At 43.0% G+C, this 20,475-nt stretch overlaps 1 protein-coding gene across 1 annotated transcript in view; it reads left to right on the top strand.

The window, feature by feature from the left end:
* The first annotated feature begins 8,776 nt into the window (after nucleotides 1–8,776).
* The window catches only part of LOC106577544 (serine/threonine-protein phosphatase PP1-beta catalytic subunit), a 32,162-nt gene continuing 20,463 nt past the window's right edge, over nucleotides 8,777–20,475 (top strand). The window contains exon 1 of the mRNA XM_014155659.3: nucleotides 8,777–8,935. Within this exon, the coding sequence (XP_014011134.1) occupies nucleotides 8,884–8,935 (52 nt within the window). The 5' untranslated portion in view covers nucleotides 8,777–8,883. The remainder of the gene's footprint in view (nucleotides 8,936–20,475) is intronic.

Genomic DNA, 20,475 nt, shown 5'->3' on the forward strand with positions numbered 1-20,475 from the left:
GTTGTGTTGTGACAAGGTAGGGGTAGTATACAGAAGATAGCCCTATTTGGTAAAAGACCAAGTCCATATTATGGCAAGAACAGCTCAAATAAGCAAAAAGAAATGACAGTCCATCATTACTTTGAGACATGAAGGTCACTCTATACGGAAAAAATGAAGAACTTTCAAAGTTTCTTCAAGTGCAGTCGCAAAAACCATCAAGCGCTATGATGAAACTGGCTCTCATGAGGACCGCCACAGGAAAGACAGAGTTACCTCTGCAGCAGATGATAAGTTCATTAGAGTTAACTTCACCTCAGAAATTACAGCCCAAATAAATGCTTCACAGAGTTCAAGTAACAGACACATCAACATCAACTGTTCAGAGGAGATTGCGCGAATCAGGCCTTCATGGTCGAATTTCTGCAAAGAAACCAATACTAAAGGACATCAATAAGAAGAAGAGACTTGCTTGGGCAAAGAAACACGACCAATGAACATTAGACTGGAACAAATCTTTCCTTTGGTCTGATGAGTCCAAATTTTAGATTTTTGGTTCTAACAGACGTGTCTTTGTGAGACGCAGAGTAGGTGAATGGAGGATCTCCACATGTATGGTTCCCACCGTGAAACATGGAGGAGGAGGTGTGATGGTATGGGGGTGCTTTGCTGGTGACACTGTCTGTGATTTATTTAGAATTCAAGAAATACTTAACCAGCATGACTACCACAGCATTCTGCAGTAATACGCCATCCCATCTGGTTTGTGCTTAGTGGGAATATCATTTGTTTTTAAACAGGACAATGAACCAACACACCTCCAGTCTGTGTAAGGGCTATTTGACCAAGAAGGAGAGTGATGGAGTCCTGCAACAGATGACCTGGCCTCCACAATCAAACAACCTCAACCCAATTGAGATGGTTTGGGATGAGTTGGACCGCAGAATGAAGGAAAAGCAGCCAACGACGGCTCAGCATATGTGGGGAACTCCTCCAAGACTGTTGGAAAAGCATTCCAGGCGAAGCTGGTTGAGAGAATGCCAAGAGAGTGCAAAGCTGTCATCAAGGCAAAGGGTGGCTACTTTGAAAAATCTCAAATATAAAATATATTTAGATTTGTTTAACACTTTTTTTTATTACTCCATGAATCCATGTGTTATTTCATAGTTTGGATGTCTTCGCTATTATTCTACAACGTAGAAAATAGTAAAAATAAAGAAAAACCCTTGAAAGAGTAGGTGTGTCCAAACTTTTGACTGGTACTGTATATACACCGAATGTATACTGCTCAAAAAATAAAGGGAACACTTAAACAACACAATGTAACTCCAAGTCAATCACACTTCTGTGAAATCTAACTGTCCACTTAGGAAGCAACACTGATTGACAATACATTTCACATGCTGTTGTGCAAATGGAATAGACAACAGGTGGAAATTATAGGCAATAAGCAAGACACCCCCAATAAAGGAGTGGTTCTGCAGGTGGAGACCACAGACCACTTCTCAGTTCCTATGCTTCCTGGCTGATGTTTTGGTCACTTTTGAATGCTGGCGGTGCTTTCACTCTAGTGGTAGCATGAGACGGAGTCTACAACCCACACAAGTGGCTCAGGTAGTGCAGCTCATCCAGGATGGCACATCAATGCGAGCTGTGGCAAGAAGGTTTGCTGTGTCTGTCAGCGTAGTGTCCAGAGCATGGAGGCGCTACCAGGAGACAGGCCAGTACATCAGGAGACGCGGAGGTGGCCGTAGGAGGGCAACAACCCAGTAGCAGGACCGCTACCCCCGCCTTTGTGCAAGGAGGAGCAGGAGGAGCACTGCCAGAGCCCTGCAAAATGACCTCCAGCAGGCCACAAATGTGCATGTGTCTGCTCAAACGGTCAGAAACAGACTCCATGAGGGTGGTATGAGGGCCCGACGTCCACAGGTGAGGGTTGTGCTTACAGCCCAACACCGTGCAGGACGTTTGGCATTTGCCAGAGAACACCAAGATTGGCAAATTCGCCACTGGCGTCCTGTGCTCTTCACAGATGAAAGCAGGTTCACACTGAGCACATGTGACAGACGTGACAGAGTCTGGAGACGCCGTGGAGAACGTTCTGCTGCCTGCAACATCCTCCAGCATGACCGGTTTGGCGGTGGGTCAGTCATGGTGTGGGGTGGGATTTCTTTGGAGGGCTGCACAGCCCTCCATGTGCTCGCCAGAGGTAGCCTGACTGCCATTAGGTACCGAGATGAGATCCTCAGACCCCTTGTGAGACCATATGCTGGTGCGGTTGGCCCTGGGTTCCTCCTAATGCAAGACAATGCTAGACCTCATGTGGCTGGAGTGTGTCAGCAGTTCCTGCAAGAGGAAGGCATTGATGCTATGGACTGGCCCGCCCATTCCCCAGACCTGAATCCAATTGAGCACATCTGGGACATCATGTCTCGCTCCATCCACCAATGCCACGTTGCACCACAGATTGTCCAGGAGTTGGCAGATGCTTTAGTCCAGGTCTGGGAGGAGATCCCTCAGGAGACCATCCGCCACCTCATCAGGAGCATGCCCAGGCGTTGTAGGGAGGTCATACAGGCACGTGGAGGCCACACACACTACTGAGCCCCATTTTGACTTGTTTAAAGGACATTATATCAAAGTTGGATCAGCCTGTAGTGTGGTTTTCCACTTTAATTTTGAGTGTGACTCCAAATCCAGACCTCCATGGGTTGATAAATTGGATTTCCATTGATTATTTTTGTGTGATTTTGTTGTCAGCACATTCATCTATGTAAAGAAAAAAGTATTTAATAAGATTATTTCTTTCATTCAGATCTAGGATGTGTTGTTTAAGTGTTCCCTTTATTTTTTTGAGCAGTGTATATACAGAAGATATAGGCCTACTGAGAATGATATGTACAACAGTAGATATATTAGAGTAAGCTATGTCAAGAATCCAGTGGGCCCTATATTAATAAATACGCAGTACGTATATACAGTATAACTAAAATGCAATGTACAGTAGTAGAAATAATAGATAGAATGAGCTGTGTCAGGAATACAGTATTTAAATACAAAATATTGTCACGATTCTCTAAGACAGAACCCAGAAGCAGACCAGGACAAAGTGAGTAAAATGAAGGTGAGTATTTATTGGTAGTCTTGATGTGTAATTTGAGTGATCCAGGAGACGGAGCGGCAGCGGAGGCGAGTTGATGAGAGTAAATGGGTTGATCCAATGAAGTCACTGTATCCACCGACGGCCAGGCAAGGGAGTTGAATGTTCCGGGAGAATGACTGTAGACAGAGTAAACGGGAGTGAGTAACCAGTAACAAGCACAAAACAACAAAACTATCTCAGGAAACATGAGGCTGATACGCTGACACAACATACTGTTCGTTGCTAACGATCCGGCAGGGAATGGATGTCAGCTCAGGGTTTAAGAAGAGGTGAAGATCAGGACCAGGTGTGCAGAAGGTTGATGAGATAAAGGTGCGGGTAATAAATAGATCTCCCGCCTAACCTCGTTGCCCGGCAACCAGACGGTGCGTTCATGAACCCTAGACAACACTCAAACAAAAACAGTCATCTCAGGCAGGAACAGACTCAGGAAGCGGGATCCTGACAAATATAAAACCCCATGAACTGGATAGAATTGCAGGAATTTAGCTTCCGGACCAGTGTCTAGAATATAAATATATACAGTGCCTTGTAAAAGTATTCTTCCCCCTTGGCATTTTTCCTATTTTGTTGCATTACAACCTGTATTTAAATGGATTTTTATTTTTATTTCATGTAATGGACATAAACAAAATAGTCCAAATTGGTGAAGTGAAATTTAAAAAAGTACTTGTTTTAAAAAAAATCTAAAAAGAAAAAAACTGAAAAGTGGTGTGTGCATATGTATTCACCACCTTCGCTATGAAGCCCCTAAATAAGATCTGGTGCAACCAATTACCTTCAGAAGTCACATAATTAGTTAAATAAAGTCCACCTGTGTGCAATATAAGTGTCACATGATCTGTCACATGATCTCAGTATATATACACCTGTTCTGAAAGGCCCAGAGTCTGTAACACCACTAAGCAAGGGGCACCACCAAATGTCACCATGAAGACCAAGGAGCTCTCCAAACAGGTCAGGGACAAAGTTCTGGAGAAGTACAGATCAGGGTTGGGTTATAATAAAATATCAGAAACTTTGAGCATCCCATGGAGGACCATTAAATCCATTATTAAAAAATTGAAAGAATATGGCACCACAGCAAACCTGCCAAGAGAGGGCCACCCACAAAAACTCACGGACCAGGCAAGGAGGGCATTAATCAGAGAGGCAACAAAGAGACCAAAGATAACCCTGAAGGAGCTACAAAGCTCCACAGCGGAGATTGGAGTATCTGTCCATAGGACCACTAAGCCGTTTACTCCACAGAGCTGGGCTTTACGGAAGAGTGTCCAAAAAAAAGCCATTGCTTAAGAAAAAAATAAGCAAACACGTTTGGTGTTCGCCAAAAGGCATGTGGAACGAATTGCAAAAATCGCTGAAGTTGGAGACATATCTCTCTCACTAACTTTAAGCATCAGCTATCTGAGCAGCTTACCGATCGCTGCAGCTGTACATAGCTCATCTGTTAATAGCCCATCCAACTACCTACCTCATCCCCATATTGTTTTTATTTACTTTTTTGCTCTTTTGCACACCAGTATTTCTACTTGCACATCATCATCTGCACATCTATCACTCCAGTGTTCATTTGTTAAATTGTAATTACTTCGCTATTATGGCCTATTTATTGCCTTACCTCCTCACTCCATTTGCACACACTGTATATAGATTCCTCTATAGTCTTATTGACTGTACTTTTGTTTATCCCATGTGTAACTCTGTGTTGTTGTTTTTTGTGGCACTGCTTTGCTTTATCTTGGCCAGGTCGCAGTTGTAAATGAGAACTTGTTAAATAAATGTGAAATAAAAAATGTAAAAATAAATGTTCTTCATCGGCAGGGACTGGGAAACTGGTCAGAATTGAAGAAATGATGGATGGCGCTAAAATCAGGGAAATTCTTGAAGGAAACCTGTTTCAGTCTTCCAGAGATTTGAGGCTGGGACAGAGGTTTACCTTCCAGCAGGACAATGACCCTAAGCATACTGCTAAAGCAACACTCGAGTGGTTTAAGGGGAAACATTTAAATGTTTTGGAATGGCCTAGTCAAAACCCAGACCTCAATCCAATTGAGAATCTGTGAACCCATCCAACTTGAAGGAGATGAAGCAGTTTTGCCTTGAAGAATGAGGGAACATCTCAGTGGCTAGATGTGCCAAGCTTATAGAGACATACCCCAAGACACTTGCAGCTGTAATTACTGCAAAAGGTGACTCTATAAAGTATTGGCTTTGGGGGGATGAATATTTATGCACGCTCAAGTTTTCTGTTTTTTTGTCTTATTTCTTGTTTGTTTCCCAATAAAAAATATTTTGCATCTTCAAAGTGGTAGGCATGTTGTGTAAATCAAATGATACAAACCCCCAAAAAATCCATTTTAATTCCAGGTTGTAAGGCAACAAAATAGAAAAAATGTGAGGGGGGGTGAATACTATCGCAAGCCACTGTATGTATGTGAATGGTGTGTATAGACAACATGGACAGTAGCATGTGTGAATAGAAAAGGTGTGTACAGCAGTAGTTACATAGGATGAGCCATGACTAAAATTCAGTATATGCATATGGAAACATTATTCAAGTGACCAGTGTTCAATTAGTCTTTATGTACAGTGCATTCGGAAACTATTCAGACCCCTTTCATTTTTCCACATATTGTTACGTTACAGCCTTATTCAAACATTTATTAAATCTTTTTTTCCCCCAGAGATGTTCGATTGGGTTCAAGTCCGGGCTCTGGCTGGGCCACTCAAGGACATTCAGAGACTTGTCCCGAAGCCACTCCTGCGTTGTCTTGGCTGTGTGCTTAGGGTCGTTCTCCTGTTGGAAGGTGAACCTTCGCCCCAGTCTGAGGTCCTGACCGCTTTAGAGCAGGTTTTCATCAAGGATCTCTGTACTTTGCTCCATTTATCTTTCCCTCGATCCTGACTAGTCTCCCAGTCCCTGCCGCTGAAAAACATCCCCACAGCATGATACGGCCACCACCGTGCTTCACCGTAGGGATGGTGCTAGGTTTCCTCCAGACGTGATGCTTGGCATTCAGGCCAAAGAGTTCAATCTTGGTTTCATCAGACTAGAGAATCTTGTTTATCATGATCTGAGAGTTCTTTAGGTGCCTTTTGGCAAACTTTAAGTGGGCTGTCATGTGCCTTTTACTGAGGAGTGGCTTCCGTCTGGCCACTGTACCATAAAGGCCTGATTGGTGGAGTGCTGCAGAGTTAGTTGTCCTTCTGAAAGGTTCTCCCATCTCCACAGAGGAACTCTGGAGCTCTGTCAGAGTGACCATCGGGTTCTTGGTCACCTCCCTGACCAAGGCCCTTCTCCCCCGATTGCTCTGTTTGGGCGGGCGGCCAGCTCTAGGAAGAGTCTTGTTGGTTCCAAACTTCTTCCATTTAAGAATGATGGAGGCCACTGTCCTTGGGGACCTTCAATGATGCAGAAATGTTTTGGTACCCTACCGCAGATCTGTGCCTCGACACCATCCTGTCTCGGGACTCTACAGACAATTCCTTCAACCTCATGGCTTGGTTTTTGCTCTGACTGGCACTGTCAACTGTGGGACCTTATATAAACAGGTGTGGGTCTTTCCAAATCATGTCCAATCAATTGAATTTATCACAGGTGGACTCCAATTAAGTTGTAGAAACATCTCAAGGATCATCAATGGAAACAGGATGCACCTGAGCTCAATTTTGAGTCTCATAGCAAAGGGTCTGAATACTTATGTAAATAAGGTATTTCTGTTTTTCATTATTGGGTATTGTGTGTTTATTGATGAGTTCATTTTTTTCATTTAATCAATTTTAGAATAAGGCTGTAACGTAACAAAAGGTGGAAAAAGGGAAGGTGTCTGAATACTTTCCGAATGCAGTCTCAAAGGTGCAGGGTAGAGTACCAAGTTGTAATCGGCTAGCGACAGTGTCTAAAGTTCAGGACAGGGCAGAGGTCGGCTGGTGATGACTGTTTAACAGTCTGATTGCCTGGAGATTGAAGCTGTTTATCAGACTCCAGGTCCCAGCTTTGATGGACCTGTACCGTCTCCTCCTTCTGGATGTTAGCGGAGTGAATAGGTCGTGTTTTAGTGCAATTTACACAGTAGCGTTTCTAGACCATTTCAACTGGGGGGGCCAAGCTGGGGCCAGTTGTACTGTTAGAGGGGCCAGTTACATTAGACGTTGTGGTTGTCATATCGTTTTCTTCACTGCATTGCAGGCATTAGCAGGCAAAACACCATGTTCATAATCATCATCGTTGCCACTGTCTAATAACTGATGTAAAAAAAGAACGATAGCAAAAATGAGTTATGTAAAAATTATTTCATTCTCCACATTTAGGGGGGCCACAAGGGGGTCCTAAATTGTTGTCACAGGGGCACTGCCCCCCCCCCCCCCCCCCAGAACCGCTAGTGAATTTACAGCCATATTAGTTGTATTTTACATTCTATTCTACTCATAAACCCATTTATTCCATTCTATTTTATTATTTTAGCCTACATTAAAGGCCTGTTAATATGTTGAAGCTGAGTAGAGACGTCAGAGACGAGGTCAGCAAGGCAGAATACAGTGGTTTTGTATATGCAACTGGGCCAGTAGATCTACTGTCATGTGCTATCACTATACTATACAACACAAAAGGTAAAGTCCTTATTGTACCTATATGCAGTGTGCTAAAGTACATGTACCTGTATAAGTTCTTTATAGAACATAAATTGGTACTGTCTTCGAGCGAGTTAAAAGGGGAAATTCACCAGTGTGTGCATTTATCCTCGTGCGCTCTTGGATCATGCGCCAAAAGGCCAAGAGAGAGCGCCAAAAGCCAAGTTTAGAAGCGGGAGCTGCCCCATCACCCTCTCTCCAGTCTCCACTAGTTTACTCAGAAAGTCAACTCAACTCCAAGAGGGATTAAATGTTTCACTCCAGGAGGAATAAAAACAGGCCAGTCTACCATATTGCCAGTATTTAAATCAAAGAAATTCACCATTGATTTTGAAGTGATTTACAAATCTAGGCTACCCTGTGAGATGTATTTAATTGTTACTGAATTATTTACTCATTTGTTTATGTTTTCTGCTTTAATCAAGAATAACATAACAGTGCATTTATTATAGTTTGGTTAAGTGCCTTGATCAAGGGCATAACGTTCGTTTTTCATTTATAGGCTACATGGAGACACCATCAATTATTGGACATGGAAATGTTAAAAGTCATGGAGAAGTCATGGAAAAGTCATGACATTCCATCTGTCAAAATGTGTATGAACCCTTAATAGTGAATAATCAGAGCTCTTTATAGCGTCATGTAATTTGTGAATTTCAGTTAACATATGCTAGTCTAATGGACCGACCTCTTCCAACCCTAATCAAGCACTGACATAAGCAAACCATGAATGAAGAAATCGCTTATTGCAATTTCCTATAACCTACCTATAGCCTACTGAATATTACGCTTGGGTTTTGGGCATATTGGATTTCATTCAGTACTATTATTAGACTATGACTGCATTGTTATTGATCTATAAAACATACAATAGCCTACATGTTCATATTGGAACGGTGTTATTATCATGAACCTGTTGTATTATATAGGCTTATAGCATACATTTGATTCCCTCCCAGTACAAATAAAAATTCGGGCGGAGAGACCCGGGAGCATGCATTCCGCGGCTGTGAGTCGGCGCCCGTGTTCAGGCGGTGCCTGCCAGGGTCTGTGGCAGCAGTGAACAGTGGAGAGAGCCCTGTCTGTCAGCAGCACCCACTATAGAAATGGCGGAGGGGGAGTTGGACGTCGACTCGCTGATCGCCCGGCTGTTAGAGGGTGAGTTTATCAAAGCCTTTACATTCTTTATTTCACATTTCAAATCAAGACGCTGGCCATTGCGTTGCGGTCTGAAACCCTGTCCTTGTAGTGGTTAGTTTACAACAGGAGGCCCTGGTTCGAGGGAAGGAGAGCCCGGAGTTGTATAGGACTATCCGTCACTTATCAGAAACACAGGCACACCTATACGTTTAACACCCCCTCTTTCTGCAGTTGTGCAAAGTACTTAAGTAAAAATACTTGAAAGTACTACTTGAGTAGTTTTGGGGGGAATCTGTACTTTACTATTTATATTTTTGACTACTTTTACTTTTCTGCATTCCTCAAGAAAATATACTTTTTACTCCATACATTTTCCTTGACACCCAAAAGTACTCTTACATTTTTTATGCTTATCAGGACAGATAAATGGTCCAATTCACGCACTTATCATATATTTCAATACTTAAGTATATTTTAGCAATTACATTTACTTTTAATACTTATGTATATTTTAAAGCAAATACTTTAAAACTTTTACTCAAGTAGTATTTTACTGGGTGACTTTTACTTGAGTCATTTTCTATTTCACTCTTGGCATTCTCTCAACCAGCTTCACCTGGAATGCTTTTCCAACAGTCTTGAAGGAGTTCCCACATATGCTAAGCACTTGTTGGCTGCTTTTCCTTCACTCTGCGGTCCAACTCAGCCCAAACCTTCTCAATTGGTTTGAGGTTGTTTGATTGTGGAGGCCAGGTCATCTGTTGCAGCACTCCATCACTCTTGGTCAAATAGCCCTTACACAGCCTGGAGATGTGTTGGGTCATTGTCCTGTTTAAAAACAAATTATTGTCCACTAAGCGCAAACCAGACGCGATGGCGTATCACTGCAGAATGCTGTGGTAGCCATGCTGTTTAAGTGGGCTTTGAATTCTAAATCATTGACAGTGTCACCAGCAAAGCACCATCACACCTCCTTCTCTATGCTTCACAGTGGGAACCACACATGCGGAGATCAATCGTTCACCTACTCTGTGTCTCACAAAGACGCAGCAGTTGTAACCAAAAATCTTATGTTTGGATTCATCAGACCAAAGGACACATTTCCACTGGTCTAATGTCCATTGCTCGTGTTTCTTAGTCCAAGCAAGCCTCTTCTTCTTATTGGTGTCGTTTGGTAGTGGTTTACATTTTAGTAGACGCTCTTATCCAGAGCGACTTACAGTAGTGAATGCATACATTTCATTTCATACATTTTTTCCCCCTCCGTACTGGCCCCCCGTGGGAATCGAACCCACAACCCTGGCATTGAAAACATCATGCTCTACCAACTGAGCCACAGGGAACCACGCAGGGAACCACACATGCGATTCTTTGCAGCAATTCGACCATGAAGGCCTGATTCACGCAGTGTCCTCTGAACAGTTGATGTTGAGATGTGTCTGTTACTTGGACTCTGTGAAGCATTTATTTGAGGTGCAGTTAACTCTAATGAACTTATCCTCTGCAGCAGAGGTAACTCTGGATCTTCCTTTCCTGTGACAATCCTCATGAGAGCCAGTTTCATCATAGCGCTTGATGGTTTTGCGACTGCACTTGAAGAAACTTTCAAAGTTCTTGAAATGTTCTGGATTTACTGACCCTCATGTCTTAAAGTAATGATGGACTGTTGTTTTCGCTTTGCTTATTTGAGCTGTTCTTGCCATAATATGGACTTGGTCTTTTACCAAATTGGCCAATCATCTGTATACCAACCCTGCCTTGTCACAACACGACTGATTGGCTCAAATGCATTAGGAAGGAAAGAAATTCTACAAATTGACTTTTAACAAGGCACACCTGTTAACTGAAATCATTCCAGGTGACTCCCTCATGAAGCTGGCTGAGAGAATACCAAGAGTGTGCAAAGCTATCATCAAGGCAAAGGGTGGCTACTTTGAAGAATATAACATCTACAATATATTTTGATTTAATTAACACTTTTTTGGGTTACTACATGATTCCATATGTTATTTCCTAGTTTTGATGACCTCACTATAATAGAAAATAGTAAAAAATAAAGAAAAACCATTGAATGAGGAGGTGTGTCCAAACTTTTGACTTGTACTGTATATATAGACTGTTACTGTCAGGCTGAATGAAAGGATATACTCTATTTTAGGAAAACAAACTGAGTATTAGGTCAATAATCTCTCTCTCTCTCTCTCTCTCTCTCTCTCTATACACACACACACAGTCAGTGGTGGAAGAAGTACCCAATTGTCATACTTGAGTAAAAGTAAAGATACCTTTTATAGAAAATGACTCATGTGAAAGTCACCCAGTAAAATACTACTTGAGTAAAAGTATAAAAGTATTGGGTTTTAAATATACTTAAGTATCAAAAGTATAAATAATTTCCTCTTATTTTCTTACGGATAGCCAGGTGCATGCTCCAACACAGAACGTGTTTAGTGAGTCTGCCACATCAGAGGCAGCAGGGATGTTCTCTTGATAAGTGTGTGAATTAGGCAATTTTCCTGTCCACTAAACATTCAAAATGTAACGAGTACTTTTGGGTGTCAGGGAAAACGTATTGAGTAAGAAGTACATACTTTTCTTTAGGAATGTAGTAAAGTAAAAGTTGTCAAAAATATGAATAGTAAAGTACAGATACCCCCCAAAAATACTTAAGTAGTACTTTCAAGTATTTTTACTTAAGTGCTTTACACAACTGCTACTCACATATGATAAGAGGTAGAACAGCAGTCAATCGATCTCAATCTCGATTTGTTATGATGTGCAGAAAAGTGAACAGTCTAGCCTACATAATTAGGTAAGTTACTGTCTCTTTCTGAAGTAGCCTTCCTACTAAAAGCACAACATAGAAGCAAACCACCAAATATCTTTCCCTATTAACGGTTTTAAAAAATAAACAATTGTTGGACTTTACAACTTCATTTACCTATTCAACTGTTGCAAAGAACTATTCTAAAAATGCTTGTCTATATCACTATATAATGCTTATAATACACTGCATATACAGTTGAAGTTGGACGTTTACATACACCTTAGCCAAATACATTTAAACTCCGTTTTTCACAATTCCTGACATTTAATCTTAGTAAAAAATCCATGTCTCAGGTCAGTTAGGATCACCACTTTATTTTAAGAATGTGAAATGTCAGAATAATAGTAGAGAGAATGATTTATTTCAGCTTTTATTTCTTTCATCACATTCCCAGTGGGTAAGAAGTTTACATACACTCAATTAGTATTTGGTAGCATTGACTTTAAATTGTTTCACTTTAAATTGTTTAATTGGGTCAAATGTTTCGGTTAGCCCTTCCACAAGCTTTCCATAATAAGTTGGGTGAATTTTGGCCCATTCCTCCTGACAGAGATGGTGTAACTGAGTCAGGTTTGTAGGCTTCCTTGCTCGCACACGCTTTTTTCAGTTCTGCCCACAAATTTTCTATAGGATTGAGGTCAGGGCTTTGTGATGGCCACTCCAATACCTTGACTTTGTTGTCCTAAGCCATTTTACTACAACTTTGGAAGTATTCTTGGGGTCATTGTCCATTTGGAAGACCCTTTTGTGACCAAGCTTTAACTTCCTGACTGATGTCTTGAGATGTTGCTTCAATATATCCACAGAATTTTCCTTCCTCATGATGCCATCTAGTTTGTGAAGTGCACCAGTCCCTCATGCAGCAAAGCACCCCCACAACATGATGCTGCCACCCCGTGCTTCACGGTTGGGATGGTGTTCTTCGGCTTGCGAGCATCCCCCTTTTTCCTCAGAACATAACGATGGTCATTATGGCCAAACAGTTTTATTTTTGTTTTAACAGACCAGAGGACATTTCTCCAAAAAGTATGATCTTTGTCCCCATGTGCAGTTGCAAACCGTAGTCTGGCTTTTCTATGGCGGTTTTGGAGCAGTGGCTTCTTCCTTGCTGAGCGGCCTTTCAGGTTATACTTTTGTACCTGTTTACTCCAGCATATTTACAAGGTCCTTTGCTGTTGTTCTGGGATTGATTTGCACTTTTCACACCAAAGTACGTTAATCTCTAGGAGACAGAACGTGTGGCGTCTCCTTCCTGAGCGGTATGACGGCTGCATGGTCCCATGGTGTTTATACTTGCGTACTATTGTTTGTACAGATGAACGTGGTACCTTCAGGCATTTGAAAATTGCTCCCAAGGCTGAACCAGACTTGTGGAGGTCTACAATTCTTTTCTGAGGTCTTTGCTGATTTCTTTTGATTTTCCCATGATGTCAAACAAAGAGGCACTGAGTTTGAAGGTAGGCCTTGAAATACATCCACAGGTACACCTTCAATTGACTCAAAAGATGTCAATTAGCCTATCAGAAGTTTCTAAAGCCATGACATAATTTTCTTTACTTTTCCAAGCTGTTTAAAGGCACAGTCAACTTAGTGTATGTAAACTTCTGACCCACTGGAATTGTGATACAGTGAATTATAAGTGAAATAATCTGTCTGTAAACAATTGTTGGAAAAATTACTTGTGTCGTGCACAAAGTGGATGTACTAACCGACTTGCCAAAACTATAGATTGTTAACAAGAAATTTGTGGAGTGGTTGAAAACCTAAGTGTATGTAAACTTCCGACTTCAACTGTACTCTGAGTCAGATGCCTAGTATTATGTCACTAATGAAGTTGAGAAATTACCTTATGTATAGTCATCATAAACAATTTAAGGAGGGCTGTGCTCCCCTTCTTGCATGCCAATTATTTTGTATAAGCCACAGAGTGATGGACAGGCTTCTCTGTTCACCAGTAGGCACTTTTCACACTGTAAGGTACATCATAACTACACAGACTTTAGGTCTCAGCCATTTGGAAAGTCTCTGTTTGTTCAGAAGGCTACATTTTGGCAGTTCTTTCCTAAAGTTAAGAAGCTGATCTCCTAAACATGGCAAAATGAAATATGTTGTATTATTAATGCAACACAGCATTAGAGTTTTAACCTTAAAGCTACTACATCAATAAGAATACTCTAAAGTGCTCCTGACCCAGTAGGTAACCTTTTACCTTTCAGTGAAAGCCTGTTGTGCCCATAGCCAGTGTTATGAGCAGAGTTAGCTGGGGATGATGTCTCACTGAAGCAAGGCTAAATAAGAGATTTCCAGATAGGTGTGGCTATGTGCTCTTAGGAACGACCGTCAAAGATACTGTTCTTCCTGTGTGTTTTGTAAACCTGTATATGGACCGAAGTACTGATGTACAAACGTTGAATACACACACACACACACAGACCAGAAGACGGACGGACGGACGGACGGACACACACACACACACACACACACACACACACACACACACACACACACACACACACACACACACACACACACACACACACACACACACACACACACACACACACACACACACACACACACACACACACACACACACACACACACACACACACACACACACACACACACACACACACACACACACACACACGCACACACACTTAGTGGAATGTAGTCTCTGGACAAACAGAGAGAGAGCCAGCAGTGGAGAGGATGGATGTCTTCAGAACAGAGCCAGTTGTGCCCAGAGACTGAGCCAGAGGCAGGCTGCATTTTTGGCCAAGCGCTCTGTAGCACTGAGGAACCTCAGATGGGGAAATTTTCCTGATCTGTTCCTAAAGGCTTCCAGGTGTGTGTGTGTGTGTGTGTGTGTGTGTGTGTGTGTGTGTGTGTGTGTGTGTGTGTGTGTGTGTGTGTGTGTGTGTGTGTGTGTGTGTGTGTGTGTGTGTGTGTGTGTGTGTGTGTGTGTGTGTCCCACCAGAGACCTAGCAGGAGGAGAATTAGGAGAGCTAGCTTCATGCACTACTGCTGGTCCACTTTCTATCCTGTTGGCAGGAAAAACACTGAACGTCAAGCCTTAAAGGTGCAATCTGTAGTTAAAATTTCAAAACTGATCAAACTCCAACAAAGCGATCACCCTACCACTGTTTTTGTAAACAGCTGAAGGATGGGGCTGGAGAAATGTAACCACTCTTAAATTCATAAACAGAGCTATGGATCTAAGGACTGACCATACACAATGTCAAAATTATATTTTCAACCACGTTTTGAGGCTATACAGTGTTTGATTACAATTACATTGTTTTCAAACCAGTTCATACTTTGGGTTATGATGGAGTATGACATTTGACCTAAGCTCATTTGACCTAAGTACTATTCTTCAAGAATCAATGGGTATTTATCATTAATTTAAACGTCTTCAAATGTATGTACCAATAGCAGAATACCCCTTTTTAATAGGCGCACAATCAAAACATTGGGCCATGGATAGACCCTCATCACACACACACACCTAATGAACACATCCCAGGGTTGGAGGTTCCGGGTTACTCCCTCAAATCGTTGCCTCCCCTCTTTAAAGGTGAGCCCTAGTGCTATTCAGCTCCCCTCCTCCCGACCCCTCTCTGATCCACCATTAAATGTCAACAGACGCAGCTGTCCCCCTTCTGAGGAATTACCCACACACTTCTTCTGGTGACACAAACACACAGCAGCAGCATACTACACAGTTGTGGAAATTCCCTCCTATGGTTCACATCTGTTGCTCTCTTTCTTCTTTATCTCCGTGTCTCTCTCTCATATACCCACTTCTATCTCTCCTCTCTCTCTCTCTCTCTCTCTCTCTCTCTCTCTCTCTCTCTCTCTCTCACACACACACATATACCCACATCTATCTATCTATCTATCTCTCTCTCTCTCTCTCTCTCTCTCTCTCTCTCTCTCTCTCTCTCTCTCTCTCTCTCTCTCTCTCTCACACACACATATACCCACTTCTATCTCTCTCTCTCTCGCTCTCTCGCTCTCTCTTTCTCACATATACCCACTTCTATCTCTCTCTCTCTTTTTTAATTAAAAAATTTTACCTTTATTTAACCAGGTAGGCCAGTTGAGAACAAGTTCTCATTTACAACTGCGACCTGGCCAAGATAAAGCAAAGCAGAGCGACACAAACAACAACACAGAGTTACACATGGAGTAAACAAACGTACAGTCAATAACACAATAGAAAAAGTCTATATACAGTGTGTGCAAATGGCGTGAGGAGGAAAGGCAATAAATAGGCCATAGTAGCGAAGTAATTACAATTTATCAAATTAACACTGGAGTGATAGATGTGCAGATGATGATGTGCAAGTAGAAATACTGGTGTGCAAAAGAGCAAAAAAGTAAATAAAAACAATATGGGGATGAGGTAGGTAGTTGGATGGGCTATTAACAGATGGGCTGTGTACAGCTGCAGCGATCGGTAAGCTGCTCAGATAACTGATGCTTAAAGTTAGTGAAGGAGATATAAGTCTCCAACTTCAGCGGTTTTTGCAATTCGTTCTAGTCATTGGCAGCAGAGAACTGGAAGGAAAGGCAGCCAAAGAGGTGTTGGCATTGGGAATGACCAGTGAGATATACCTGCTGGAGCGCGTGCTACGAGTGGGTGTTGTTATGGTGACCAGTGAGCTGAGATAAGGCAGAGCTTTACCTAGCAAAGACTTATAGATGACCTGGAGCCAGTGGGTGTGGCGACGAATATGTAGTGAGGGCCAGCCAACAAGAGCATACAGGTTGCAGTGGTGGGTGGTATTTGGGGCTTTGGTGACAAAACGGATGGCACTGTGATAGACTACATCCAGTTTGCTGAGTAGAGTGTTGGAGGCTATTTTGTAAATGACATCGCCGAAGTCAAGGATCGGTAGGATAGTCAGTTTTACGAGGGTTTGTTTGGCAGCATGAGTGAAGGATGCTTTGTTGCAAAATAGAAAGCCGTTTCCAGATTTAATTTTGGATTGGAGATGTTTAATATGAGTCTGGAAGGAGAGTTTACAGTCTAGCCAGACACCTAGGTATTTGTAGTTGTCCACATATTCTAAGTCAGAACCGTCCAGAGTAGTGATGCTAGTCGGGCGGGAGGGTGCGGGCAGCGATCGGTTGAAAAGCATGCACTTAGTTTTACTAGCGTTTAAGAGCAGTTGGAGGCCACGGAGGTTTGCTAACACAGTGTCCAAAGAAGGGCCAGAAGTATACAGAATGGTGTCGTCTGCGTAGAGGTGGATCAGGGAATCACCCGCAGCAAGAGCGACATCGTTGATATATATAGAGAAAAGAGTCGGCCCGAGAATTGAATCCTGTGGTACCCCCATAGAGACTGCCAGAGGTCCGGAGAACAGGCCCTCCGATTTGACACACTGAACTCTATCTGAGAAGTAGTTGGTGAACCAGGCGAGGCAGTCATTTGAGAAACCAAGGCTGTTGAGTCTGCCGATAAGAATGTGGTGATTGACAGAGTCGAAAGCCTTGGCCAGGTCGATGAAGACGGTTGCACAGTACTGTTTTTTATCGAAGGCGGTTATGATATCGTTTAGTACCTTGAGCGTGGCTGAGGTGCACCCATAACCAGCTCGGAAACCGGATTGCACAGCGGAGAAGGTACGGTGGGATTCGAAATGGTCAGTGATCTGTTTGTTAACTTGGCTTTCGAAGACTCTCTCTCTCTCTTACATATACCCACTTCTATCTCTCTCTCTCTCTCTCTCACATATACCCACTTCTATCTCTCTCTCTCTCTCTCTCTCTCTCTCTCTCTCTCTCTCTCTCTCTCTCACATATACCCACTTCTATCTATCTCTGTGTCTCTCTCTCACAGACAGACAGACAGACAGACAGACAGACAGAGAACACGTTGTGGTTTATTGATGGTGATATGCAATAGGCAGGAACAGGGGGAGCCTGTGTTTCTACTGCATAGCTGCCTAACTGATCTAGTGATAAGAGTATAGTCTGCCCTCCCTCCTGTTGATGACCAGAGAAAGCCTTCTGGCCGTATCATGCGGAGGTGAAGAATGCGGCAGGAGTAATGTAACAATACTTTAAAATAAGCGACTTTGCTCTGTATCTGTGTGTTTCTGTCTGTCTGTGTGTGTCTGTGTACTTGTCTGTCACAGGAGGTTGGTGGCACCTTAATTGGGGAGGACGTGCTCGTAGTAATGACTGGGATGGTATCAAATACATCAAACACGTGGTTTCCATATGTTTGATGCCATTCCAATTCTCCGTTCCAGCAATTAGTATAAGCCGTGTGTGTGTGTGTGTGTGTGTGTGTGTGTGTGTGTGTGTGTGTGTGTGTGTGTGTGTGTGTGTGTGTGTTTGTGTGTGTGTCTGTGTGTTTGTGTGTGATGAACTGTTTACATCAGTCCCATCCCTGTGGTCTTTGATGTCACGGCCACACACAAGGACCGAGGTTGTTTGACATTTGTTCCATCTGCTTTACTGTCTGTCTGTCTGTCCCTCAGCCACTGGCCTCTGGCTGTATAGTACGGTCTTCTGATAGATGGACTCTCTATCTCTCAGGGGGTCTCTCTCATTCTCCATACCGTACATATACAATATGTTCTCTTGTCACACTCTGTTCTGTGTTATTTAGTGCCTGGCTTTTGTACAGGAACGTGAGCATGAGAGAAAGTCATTGGAATTCCAGCCACTAGTGCATGCCTGCTAGGAAGCGTATCAAAGGACAAAATGTAATTTAACTGTTTCCTATAGCAGTTGTCTATACTACCAGTTTCCTATACCACCATTCATTTTCATCTAGTGTGTTTTTATGTTTGTTTCAGTTTTACATCTCCCCCCCTCTTCTCGTTAGCTTTGTTAGTATGAGTGTAATATGCAAGGGAACCAGCCCTAACTATTCTACTGCATCTCTCTCTCTCTCTCACCCCCATCTCTCTCTCTCTCTCTGTATGCCCACATGCCCTAGCTTACCAACAACATCCCAACAACAGCCCCTCTGTCTCATTGCGATCACAGGTGGCCCATGGCCTTTGTACAGATTTTATAGGGCACAAACAACACCATTCTGCCGTACATGAGCATGGCGACCTGCAGTTAGAGCTGGAGTTGTTTTGTGTTATTCTTGTTTACGGGGCATTAGGTGGCCATTTTTTTCTTCTATTCATGTGAACTGAGTTGAGTTGATAGAGCCTTCACTGTGGGGACACTACAGCTATGGGGTTGTGTCCAAAATGACACCCTATTCCCTAGCTAGTGCAATACTTTTGACTAGGGCCCATAGGGTGCTATTTGAGAAGCAAGCCATGCTGTTTGTGTCATTCTGGACCAACACCTACTTGAGATCCTTACTTACTTGTAATCTTGAGTTGATGTCAATGGAAGATTTACACGAAAATGTACGTGCATAAATTATGCTCATGAATCACAAATTGGGATTAGGCCCTAAGTGTCCAAATCCGTTCCTGAACTGAGCGTAGTACAGTATACGTAGTATAGCTATGTTTGTTAACCTGTTGTTGTTGTTGTTATTGATGGGTATGATGGTGCCCTCTGTGAAGGGGTAGAGGATGGATGGATGTCGGGCAATGACAGTGAGGGTGGCGCTCCACTGTTATGGAAACAACAATGGTGGTGCCTGTGTGTGTGGCCCGGGGCGGGCAGCGCGGAGTGTCTCCCACTGGCACCAGCCATGGCACAGCACTGGGCTCATGGAGGCTTTTCAGCTCGAGAGCTTTTCAGATAAACTGTTCTCATTCTCTAATCTCTCTCTCTCTCTCTCTCTCCATCCATCACTTGATCTTTTTCTCTCTCCCTCACTCTCTCGTTCTCTATTTTCTCTCCCTCTCTTTCTCCATTTCTCCCTCCCCTTCTTACTTTCTTTCGCTCCACAATGACGGCCATTCACCACGACACTTCACAAAGAACAAAAAAGCACTCAGAAGAAAAACTAAGGAGAAAAACATTTCTGAAATGCCATGGAAGGCAGTTGGGATTTCTGCTTGACATTCTCTCCTGTTCTCGGACCCAGATTCGAGCCACTGCGTGTCCACTGTGGGGTCACTGGTTTCCATCCCCTGTGTGTGGGAGAGGAGGACGGAGGAGGTATGGCGGGAGTGGATGGGGGGGGGGGGGGCAGCTGAGCCAGCCTGGCCTGGTGCCCGATGGGAGAAAGCGAGGTGCATGACAACAACAAAGTAGAATGGAGATGGAGACTGGCGAAAGGCCACAGAGGCTATTACCATAGTTGAGTCATTACGCCTGTGGGGGTCCTGGAAAAAGCTGCTTGAAATTCACGAGTTTTGTTCACTCGTGTGAAGAGACTGCAATGTTTTTGTGGAGACTTTTAAGCCTTGATTGGAGTTTGAATATTTCTAGCTGGATTGGATGTAGAAAAAGGTAATATATTTCATCTGACAATATAGTGTTAAAACTTCTCTGTTAAAACCACACTAAAAAGCATTCCCATTCAGTGCGGTATGTCACTGTGACATCAGTCTGAGTTGCCCTTGCTGCCACATAGTGAATGGGCTGACGTTGTGATTGGCTGACTGCAGCTGACAGGGGATGTATTGTTATGGGCCTCGGTCGTCATGGCTGCCAGTGGTGTGACTTGTTGTTGTTCTTGTCAGATTGTTGTTAAGTGAACCAGGCTAGCTAGTGGCTACAGGGCCGTAGCTACAGGGCCGTAGCTACAGTACCTATGAGGACGCCGAGGTCCGGACCTCGGTCATTT

This window comes from Salmo salar, chromosome 18, assembly GCF_965601325.2.
Source record: "Salmo salar chromosome 18, fSalSal1, whole genome shotgun sequence".
Lineage (NCBI taxonomy): Eukaryota > Metazoa > Chordata > Actinopteri > Salmoniformes > Salmonidae > Salmo > Salmo salar.